Source organism: Halichondria panicea, chromosome 8 (genome assembly GCF_963675165.1).
Source record: "Halichondria panicea chromosome 8, odHalPani1.1, whole genome shotgun sequence".
In the NCBI taxonomy this organism is placed as follows: Eukaryota; Metazoa; Porifera; class Demospongiae; order Suberitida; family Halichondriidae; genus Halichondria; species Halichondria panicea.
In genome coordinates, this window is record NC_087384.1 from 3,788,175 (window position 1) to 3,799,209 (window position 11,035).

The window sequence follows — 11,035 nt, forward strand, 5'->3', positions numbered from 1 at the left end:
GTGAGTTAATAGTTTTAAGAACATGTATCCTTAACGGTGTTTTGGAATCCTTCATTCGATGGCATCCCACGGATTTATTGTTTTGAGCAGTAGTTTGGTCAGCATGTACTTTAATTATATAAGGGCGCACATAGTAACAAATTGACATAATTTAAGCACAAAAATGCAACGTTTAGATCACGTGTGCAATCTGAGACTTTCACTCGCAGTATTTAATTGGGATTGGGTTTGTTCACTCGATGTGAAGTACACTCGATGTGAAGTACAGGAAGCTTGTTCACGTGTGAAGCACCTGACTTTTGTAAACAACACTCTTGCGCAAAATGATTAAATATACTCGGATATCTACATTCACTATTCAGTCTATTTATAACATTATCATGTATAATGTACACTGTGACTAGTACTACTTGGGAACAGAGATAGTCTACAGGTAAAATCAGTTCATAAAATAGTGATGTTTGCACTCTCTCCTAGCTTCAGAGGAGGGGGTAAGATGGTTATCATTGGATTGAATTTATGCAATCATAATGGCATCCATTTTGGTGACATATCTCTAGCCATGATTTACGTTGAGAGTTGAAATGAATGAGCCACTCTTTATCTAGAAAACAACACGAACTGACGGGTTTGAGTGGAGATATCATTGTCCAGATGTAATATCCACTGGTTAGCAGAGAATTCGTGGCAACATATATATCAAGGTTGAACAGCGTTGCTGCTGCTTTAAGTTCCAGCTGGCTTAGTGACAGAGGCCAGGTATTCTTCAAAAGTTACCCCTGCTGTGACCCACTCCTCTAGAAGCTCACTGTTTACAGTGATAAATTCACATAGCTTTTCTCTTAGTATGCCATGTTTGTCTGAATCACCTGTTAACTGTTTAGCACCTAATACTTGGTCAATCTTCCGTCCATCTTCATGGTTACACTTGTGTTTATCTGTGTGATTATTTCATTAAGTAATGCAGATCCAAACCACCTTGACGTCTTGGTTACCCAAGGACATTTTGCTGTAAGGATCAAGATGTTTATGCCTGGTGAGTATACAATTTAGTACATGGTTAGTTACCTGAATTTAATGCTCTGCATTTTCTATATTGACAGCATTGTTTTTTGCGTCCACTGCCCCCAAATTTTAGCATATCTTTGCATGTATGAATCTTTGCATGTATGACATGAACCACAATCCTCTTTTTTGCACTCAGAGCATTCATTGCACCTCTTCCTTTTCTTTTCTCCCTGCATGCTTGTCAATAATTTATACATCTCAAATATATACATATAAGTACATCCATACATTACAAAGTGTAGTGAAACAAAGAATTTACTGCTTTGTGGCTGAGAGTAGATGGAGCGTTTTCCTCTAGTAATTTCTCCTTTGCCTACAAAAATATAAGGAATGCATGCACCGTGTACCGATAATTGAAAGTGAGGACATACCTGTTTTAGTGCTTTTACCATGTGTTTAACAGGACTCTGTTGCACACTACGTTGCCCAGAACAACGAGTATTACTTTCAGGTGCTTTCTAGAAATGCAATATCAACTATAATGTCCATATAATGAGATCATTAATTTTACTGTACCATACGGAGAGCATCAGCTTTTTGTCCCACTCTGTTTCTGTACTTCCAATAAGACTTCGGGCGTCCACGTTTTAAACGTGCTTGAGGCCGAAGAGCGATATAACAAGGAAGTTTCAACTAGCCTTTAAACTCTTTGCGAAATGCCGTATGACAAATCTTCAGTCACAACAGAAGAAATCAACATACAACTGCGTTTAACTTTTACAGACATCAAATCATTTCTTAGATTTCCGAACTCAACCGTTTTTCCACAGTCTGGAAAAGCACACTGTTCCGTGGATCAGGAAATGGGTTGTTGCTTTTGGCCTAATGGTGCAGAAAGCATTCACAAATGTGACAGGCTCTGGGAAAAAGGCAGCAGATATTGGTATTGAGCAATAGCCAGATTCATAGACTACACTGTATAATCTCATAATAATTTTTCTTAGCTTATAGTTATCTACAGTCTTTATACTACTTCTTTGTAAAATCTGATGCTCTGAATCCAACGCGTTCCACCGAAGCGCTTTGACTAAGCAGCCACCATTACCTTACTTTTCCCAATTTAGCAATCTTTAAGTAGGCGTTTCTCAATACCACTATTTCAGAACTTTGAATTTCCAACACGCATAACTCAGGTATGAAAAGAGGTATGTGCAAACTAAGCATATCAATGCATTTCATCTGGTATTTAAATCTCAACAATTGTAGCCTGCTCCAATATGCCAGAGCCTGTCACAAATGGTCACTAGCTGACGGTTCGCAAAAGCTTCATTGTATAATGAAAGAACACTTTATACACATATCCCCCCGACAAACATTGCTGAACAGCCTCCTATTAAAGAGAAGAAAGCTTTCGTACTCACAATGCATTCGACTAAGCTAGGTACTAGGTAGTTGTTTACAGTGAGACAGAGTTTCTAGCTATTTCTGTATTTATAATTGATGGTATTTAACTGACTCATAACTCAAAAAGACTCATAACTCAAAAACAAAAAGTGTGACAGAAGCAAAACATAATATGGTAGTGAGCTACTAACCTTACCTTTTGAAGTATCTTTACAGTAAGTAAAGCAAAAAAGCCCTTTAGAAACTACAAGCATCTTGGTATAGCAATGTACTTGCAAGTACAAGTTGTTTATCAGCCATATCTTTGCCCTTATCCACTGATAGCCCTTACATTGAACTTCCTTTTAAGGTGTATTACATCATTGTTGGAGAGCCCCTGTGTGCAGCAGGAAGCGTTTTGTAGCATGTACTTAATCAAAACCGCGCCCACGTCCTGAGTGGCACATTTTGATTGCACTGAAACAACTGTGACTTAATTGTGCAAGTATAATTATTACGCGTATAAAAAATTTAAGTAATGTGCATAATGTCGGGATTATGGGTGGTTAAGAGGTTAGGGGTAAGGGTATATGTGTAGGGGTTAGTTAAATTATCTGTACATTAGTGCATGTTACGGGTAAAGTAGAGGTTAGGGTAACAGGCTAAGGTTAGGGGGTCAGGGTTAGGCCATGGTTTCGTCCCTAAATGGCGATCGACCATTTTGGCGACCGCTGACAAAAACCCATCACTGCGTCCCATTTTCCCGTCACCATACAATTTTTTCGTCCCAAAATTTTCCCGTGAAAAGTTTCTCCGACCCTTTAGGGATGTGGGAACCCAAAAAATGTTGCGTCCCAAAATTTAAAGTTTCCCCGACCCTTGAGAAAAGTGTCCCCATCAGTCTGCCCGTCAACCATTTGTCAAAAAGTGTTATAATGATGACAACAGAACCCAACAGAACTCGCGAAAAACAATAACGAACGAGCAGCACTAAGCTATGCTACAGCACATAAGCTGCTTGTCCTTGTACTTGATTATGTTGTACTTGATTATGTTTGATTATGTTCTTTAATTATGTTCTTTACTTTGTTCTTTTTGCTTCTGTCTAGATTGTGATCTAGTAGAAACTGATTTAGAATCTATGTAACTGTCGAAGATTGAAGTATAGAGCCGTCTGTGTACTTGCATCTTGTCGTCTCCTCCCAAGTACAAGTAGGTGTTGGTAGGTGTTGGCTTCTTTGTTCGTCAGCTGAATCAGAGGGGTAGAGTCAGACTCCTCAGAAGTCGACCTCGTGAGGGCAGTTCACAGAGGAGGGCAGTTCACAGAGGATTTCATATGCTGTGCGCCAGGTGTCTAGCTGCCAAGTTGTGGGTAATACCAAACTTACTTTCCGCGGTCTTGAATCTGCTGTGGGCGGCTGTCTACCCTGTCTACGGGTGAGGACACACTTGCAGCACCCTGCCACCGATGTCTTGTGCTCTTTGACTGTCAATAACACTACGCCATGGCCCGGCCTCTAGTGGTTAAGGTGAGGAAAAGTACTGAGTTAATATGATATGTACAGTGTGATTAAGTTGAGGAAGCAGTCGTTGGCCACGCTCTCCCACATCTTGGGAGTTCATTTCCACCGCGTCACTGGATTGCTCCATGAGACGCGGGTGGCACGTTTCCTGATTGTGAAAGCATAATAATAATAGCATAATAATTATGATGTATACCTGGCCTCGCCAGGTGGTCCTCCATTGGTGATATACAGACTCCCTAGTTGTTCCAATTGGGCCCAGCGCAAAACTTGAGGAACTTGCTCACGTCTGGCATCCCGTCTATGCGAAATCTAGGAAAGGTCCCTCCCTCGTTCCCTCGTTCCTCTAACCTGCATTTGCTCTATCTCCATCTCTGACTCGGTCAGCTTCTTCTGCTGTCTGGTGACGTGCTCGTTTCAGCAGGTCCAACGTCGAGTTGATGTGCCTACAACAGGGCACTTTCGGTGCCACCTGTTGTCTGCCCTCACCCGACGTCTCCACAAACGATTTAGCTGTAGACTAAAACAAAACAAACAACAAACATAATTTCAGGGAGTGGAAAAATCACTTACTAGTCATCTCGAGTCCTTCACGACTTAGTAGTCTTGGTAAATCCAGAGCGGAAAGAAAGTCATTCAAGCAGTAGGGATATGTACACAGTAGGGATATGTACAATCTCATTTGATAATGCACACTGTACATATATGCAGACCATGCTTGTAGTTGTGCACGTTCAAGGCATCAAAGAACTTGTCCATCATCTCAGTGAACTTTACTGTCTCCGACATCTAATACCTGGGCAGCAATCTTAGAAAACGACATCAGTTGGATATGTTCAAACTTAAGTTTGGGCCCTGTTGTAGAGGCTGGCTAAGCTGATATGCTTCCCCTTGCACCCTTGCACCCTTGCACTGCGACCTGCATGGAGTAGGTTGTATGACCAGGGTTACCCGTCACCGTGCACCTGTTTGGAAGGGGAGGGGGCAGCCCGGCATCTCAAGAGCACTGTGGCATGTTTTCGTCGTTTGTGAACTCAAGTGTATGTTGCTTTCCCGAGGTAGTCTTAACTGTGAATTGACCTTTCGTACCACCTTTCGTACCATTTTGTTCAATTGATGCTTTAGGGAATTTTTCAGCTTTTCTGATTCGGGTCAAACAGTGCAGAATTACTGACCTAGGCCGGCCTCTCAAATACTCAGGAACAAACTCGTTGTACGAATCTGACATAGCAAAGTTATCTTTCTGATACTTCTGTAGCATACTGGGCAAAAACTCTTCTACCAAAATTGTTACTAGATGTGATAGCGTTGTATTTTTTCCCTTTGGTAAATAGTTGTATTTCAATGTTTTGTTCATTGCGCAACCCCATTGTTGGTGTTTACAGCGGCATGGCCCATAGCTGTAATGGGATCAAAAGTACGTTTTTATTTTCTAGTACCACTCAGGATAATTATATGCAATAATTATTATGTGACAGACGTGCATGCACACTGCAGTATTAATTGTGAAGTAGTAAAGGTGCATATACAGTCACGTACAATATTACAGTGGAACCCCTCTATAACGGACACCTTTGGGGAACAATGTTTTGGCCTTTATACAGAGGTGGCGTTTGTTGAGAGGTTGTTTTGTACACAAACTGGACCTGGGTGCCTGGCCGTTACATAGCAACTGGCCTTTATTCAGAGGTGGTTGTTAAAGGAGGTTCCACTGTAGACGATGCTTACCTTTGGGATACTTAACCATTAAATTTTTGTATTCAGCCAATCCCTTACACACTCATGGTGTTTCCAGATGTTGGATTGTTTAAGGTCATCTATCGCTTTTTGATAGTAGAATTCTGAGGGTAACCCTGACACGTTTTCAGTTGGTGGAGCATTAGCACATTCCCTTACATAGATAGAAGACATTCCTTTTCATCATTACTGAGACCATGTTTGTGATTATTTGTCCACCTCTCCCATGCTTGTTCGCAATGAAAATCTAAATATATTTGTACACCTGGAAAAGTCTGTTTAAGAGCCAGAAGTTCAGCCTCCGAATAATCGGTCATGAAAAATTTGGGGTTCCACTTAGGATTCCACAGTTGTAAGGCATGTTGAGCCGTTTCAGACTGAGTAATAAACTCACCAACCACACTGTACCCTACATTCGTTTTGACACAAATAAAAAATAAGGCCAAGTCGTAACGTGTGGTTTTATACATTGCATCAATGAGAGTTATATTGTTCCATTGTGTTTGGTGTACATACAGGAAACTTTGAGAGCTTTGCTTGTGAGATCCTAAAACCTCACACCAGTCATCATCACCTCCATTGAAACCCTTTGGTGTTTTCCTCTTTAGGTACTTCTTCTGATGATTGATGGTGCGTTTCAGAATCTTCAAACGAGCGAAAGAAAAAGGTACTTTCCCTGTCATGTTCTTTAATTTTGAGTCTCAAGTTTTCTTGATCCAATTTTGAGAGCTCTAGTGCTCTCTTTGCTCGATACACATGATTTTTGATATCAATGCTCTGTCATGGGCTTGTGGTTTGAATCCAAGCTCTCTACTAATTTGGTTTTCTGTGTAGTACTTCAAGACCTCGTGTACATCAGTAATATTAGCTGACACTAGCTCTGACACTAGCTCTGACATTTTTGATAGTAGAAAGGGGTGTACTTTCTGTGCAAATGCAATATCTGCTCCAATCGGGTGGCTGTTGTGTGCTTCATTCGTAGGAAGCGATACGAAGTATTTTGTTTGTTTTTTCGGGGTACCTGTAGCTTCCTCAGTTCTCCCAGTTCTCCCAATTTACCTTCACGTAGTAGCCGTAACTTCCATAGACCGAGCCCCTGCTTTGTGATCTGATAGTCGGGATACAGTGTATATTTAATAGGTGCACAACACCTAATTTTTCTTGTGCCTTGTAGTCGTAGCCGACCATATTGGCAATCTAATGTTGTGTGTTTGTCAACAGAAAAAGGCGTATCTTTAAAGTTGACTGCATTTTTCTTCTCCCAGAAAATCTTCGCCGCCTGACTGCTACAAGCAGGGACCTCCTGCAGAGTGAAAGACTCTTACATAATTATACTACCAATTGTCTCAAGTTTGTTGTTTATTGTATTATTACCTTATTTTCCTTTTCTTGTGTTTTTTGAGCAGTGCTAGTGGACCGTCGAATACCAAATGTTGATACCGTGTATGCTTGGTGCTGCTGTCTCACCACGTCCAAGACTGTGTCATCCGGCAACGTAACCTTCATAGTATAGGCCAACTCTCCTCAGGTTGTGTTCTCCAACCCACTGTGGTGCTGTGATAGATCTACACGTACACACGTGTACCATGTGCATTTATTAAATCAAGTTCCCTCGACATTAGGACCTCATCAACTTGGGTGAACTTAGTCTATCCCGTGAGTTTCTTCAACGTCCGCGCTTGACCTGTTTAAAGCTTCGTAGAGAGCCAAATTTTTACAGGTAAGGGTTGAAGTTAGCACCTGTGAAAAAAAAATTTTTTTGCCCATGTTTTTCATCATTTCTACTAAATTGGCCTATAGCTTAATTTAATTAGTGCCGCGTTAAGGGGGTTTTATGTTATATGACAATTCCACGCAGTTTCCTGGGCCCTCCATGATGTGATCACCCATCCCAGTGATCACCCATCCCATCAGGCCTGTTACTACTAAATTACTGTTACTACTAAATTAAAGGATTCTTATAAGGCTACTAATAAGTTGGATCAAGCCTTAGATCGATACGGACAAATACTAAGTGAAAGACTACCTATAATAGATCTTCTTTTAAGCTGTATGAAGGACGGAGACACTTTCTGTAGGTCTTATATCTGTAGGTCTTATAACAAGACATGAGGAAAGGCGATAATAACAGGAAGGTTTAATATTGACACTATTTGTTGCTGACTCAGCACTCTATATGCAAATCATGTGCAGCTAGCTACACTGATGATGTAGTTTTAGTGAGGGAGAGCTCATGTGACTGTCAATGATTCTTCCAGAGACTAGACTGATGCATATACACTTAATAAGAAGGTAAAAGGTATATAAAAAGGAGGAACTTTGGATTCTATACAACTACAGGTAGTACTGTACTGTAGGTGGCTGTTGATTATGTCAAGAATTGCCAGCATGAACTCGTGAGCATCTTCTTACCTTTTTGGAGCGTGGTATCCTAGATGTTGTAATAAAGTTCAATATGTTCACACACCTTAGCTGTCTAGGGTCAGTTTAGCTTCAATAATACTCTGATTTAGAGAGATAGAAAAACTTCATTGATTACAGTGACCAAAAACTCAAGTAATACAAAAATCATAAGTACATAGTTTAAAGTTCCTGGCTGACGTAAGGAAGTACAGTCAAGTGCAGTCAACTACAGTCATTATCTGTTTGTTCTGAGATCCAAGCTCTCACACGGTCCCGTCCTCTTGCAGCGGCACGTCGTTCTTTCTTCCTCTGGTTCGATTTTTGTCATCCTCTTGTTCAATTTTATCATCAGTCTCTTCTTGCGTTACGGATTGGGATACGCCTAGTGGGTAGAGTAGTTGCACAGGTCTTCGAAGGGTGGTTAGTTTTCCAGCCACGGGTTTGACCAGTTATGAGCTTCTGAATCTTAGCCATTTTCCAGAATCCTCGAGGATGGTCTTGATCATACACCATTACAACATTACAACATTACAACATCTCCAACGGTTGCATCTACAGTACTCAGGTACATTAAGGACTGGGACCAGCAATTATTGTTGATTCAGCGAAAACGAAGCTCCGCCCACGATTTTTACTATCAATTGTGCAGTAAAAATGGAGTTTTGCTGCTCTAATCTTTAGCTCAAACTCCGGAGCGTCAAACCTTAGTTTAAGTGTTTACTTTTTAGTGCAGTAGTTAGTTCAAAGCTATATGCAGGCACTACCGTTAGCGCTTAACAGTGGGATCAATGAAAAGTAAGTTATTAGCCTTTACATGCAAAATATTAAGCTTAAAGTACTTTATTTAGAGTTAGGCGCTAACAGTAGTGCCTGTATATAGCTTTGAACTAACTACTGCACTAAAAAGTAAACACTTAAACTAAGGTTTTATGCTCCGGAATTTGAGCTAAAGATTAGAGCAGCAAAACTTGCACAATTGATAGTAAAAATCGTGGGCGGAGCTTCGTTTCCGCTGAATCAGCAATAATTGCTGGTCCCAGTCCTTAATGTACCTGAGTAGCGTTGGTTGACCCTCTCTGCCTGTGTGCATCTCTAAGCTCGAGTAAGTACTCCTTGCTCCATCGTCTCCAAAAGTGGTTCAGGACACCTGCTCAAACTCTTCGTCTCCCACTTCCTCATAACATGTGAGGTTGTCGGGCAAGTTCAAGAGTCGGCGTCCTACTAGTAGGTGTGAGGGTGTCAGCGGCTCTTCGACATCATCCGACTCCAGGTAATCGCAGTGTGCATTTCGTCACTCGGCCTACAGTTTTTCTCAGACATCTCTTGGTAGACTTTACCATCCTCTCCACCCCACCAGGGGCTCACTCGAGATTGAAAACCCACTCAACCCCAAGGTTGGCCAGATACTTCGCTGCTGTCAAAGAGTGTTTTGAGGGCTGCCTTGAAAGTTTTGGCATTGTCAGAGAGAATTCTTTTAGGAAAACCACGTCTCGTGCTCGAATAAACGTAGGGGTTGACATATCACATACAATCTCGAGATGAATTGCCCGTGTAACGCAACAAGTGAACAGACAAATCCAAACCTTCTGTTTCCCAACGTACATAGGTCCAGCATAATCAACAGCTGTATAGGAGAACGGTGGGGCCTCATTAACTCGGAAAAAGGGAAGAGGAGGAGCGGGAGGGGGCTTGATAGACCTTCCTTCGTAACGTCTACAGACAACACACTTGTGTATTATGGCCTTTACGAGACTTCTCCCCTTGATAATCCAATACTTGACTCTAACTTCACGAAGTGTCTCCCTCACTCCATTTTGCTGGACTGAACCAGAAGTGTCGTAAAGGTATGCTGCTTGTTGAGAAGCACAGGGTGATGTCAGCATTTTTCAACCTTCCACCACATCCATCGTCATCCATAAAGAGGCCAAGCTGTGTCTTCCAAGTGGTGAATTTAGGGTTTTCTTCAAAGGTGCACTGACAGTCACGAATCCATTTTCGTTCTGCTTCGGAAAGTACATCTACGGTAAGATCTTCAGGAACTTGATGACATATGCAGTCACGCAAATGAGCTTGTGGATTGAGCTGAATCGTTTGATTTCAATAACATTGCTGATGCGATGTGGCAGTGGGGTGGCCAGCAGACTATGAGCTTCAACTTTAGAGGAGGATATTCTCTATATTGAAGGGGTGATACGTGGAGATTCAGAGATCTTGAGCCAATCGGCATCCATCCAGCTGTCGGCGTCAACCCTCTTGAGGGAAGGTCGGCAGGGTTCTCTTTCCCAGGACAATGACTCCAGCTTTCTATCTGTGTCAGCCTTCGAATCTCATCAACCCGATTTTGAACAAAGGGCTTCCAGTCCTTCCCAGTGCCTATGAGCGCGACTTGTGAGTCCACGTTAGAGATCAATCTAGCCAAGCATACAGCTGACAGCAATTCCAGCCTTGGTATGGACACTCGAGTCTTCGATACAACAAAGGAAGGGTATGCAAGGCCTCTTCCACAAGCAGTGATTGAGGCATCCGAATAATCGATACAATTTCGACTCACTCCTTGGACCTTGGAGACAGCACCTCAGTAGCGTGATCGTTGGTGCCCCTCTCAACCATTTGCTCAGCAGGTCTCCATCCAATGGTTGGTCCCATCCAAACTTATTCTTACATAGCTCTTGCATAAGAACTTTGAAGCGTATGGTGACCGGGGCTAGGAATCCAAGGGGGTCAACCTAATGACCATCCTTTTGGTTGGGTCCGTCACAGCATCAAAGCGGAATAACAGCTGGTCAAGTGAAACGTTCCAATGAACACCAAGAACCTTTTGTTCCTCAGGGTGTTTGTTTGGTCCCGTGAGGAGAGTAGCCTCAACATAGGACTCGTCTGCCTGGGCCACGTCACATGGGTTAGCTTGCTTACGGGTGGCTTCTTGAACATCAACTAGGGTTTGCAAAGCAGTGGCATTTGTGGTAAACTTCCTGAGGTTA

The 11,035-nt window shown here is 42.0% G+C and overlaps 1 protein-coding gene and 2 long non-coding RNA genes across 3 annotated transcripts; all 3 read right to left on the minus strand.

Moving 5' to 3' along the window:
* Window positions 1-382: 382 nt before the first annotated feature.
* Window positions 383-1,579, minus strand: LOC135339995 (uncharacterized). The gene is made up of 4 exons (XR_010396163.1): window positions 1,440-1,579; window positions 1,328-1,381; window positions 1,069-1,238; window positions 383-1,009 (listed from the first exon to the last, which is right to left on the minus strand). It is a non-coding gene; the product is annotated as an uncharacterized LOC135339995 (long non-coding RNA).
* A 3,271-nt stretch (window positions 1,580-4,850) lies between these two features.
* On the minus strand, window positions 4,851-6,444 carry LOC135340197 (uncharacterized). The gene is made up of 2 exons (XM_064536518.1): window positions 5,811-6,444; window positions 4,851-5,314 (listed from the first exon to the last, which is right to left on the minus strand). The coding sequence occupies exons 1-2, from the start codon at window positions 6,332-6,334 to the stop codon at window positions 4,912-4,914; spliced, it is 927 nt and encodes a 308-aa protein (XP_064392588.1). The 5' UTR covers window positions 6,335-6,444; the 3' UTR covers window positions 4,851-4,911.
* Window positions 6,445-6,815: 371 nt separating this feature from the next.
* LOC135339996 (uncharacterized) lies at window positions 6,816-7,132 on the minus strand. Its single transcript, XR_010396164.1, has 2 exons — window positions 7,026-7,132; window positions 6,816-6,954 (listed from the first exon to the last, which is right to left on the minus strand). It is a non-coding gene; the product is annotated as an uncharacterized LOC135339996 (long non-coding RNA).
* Window positions 7,133-11,035: the final 3,903 nt, after the last annotated feature.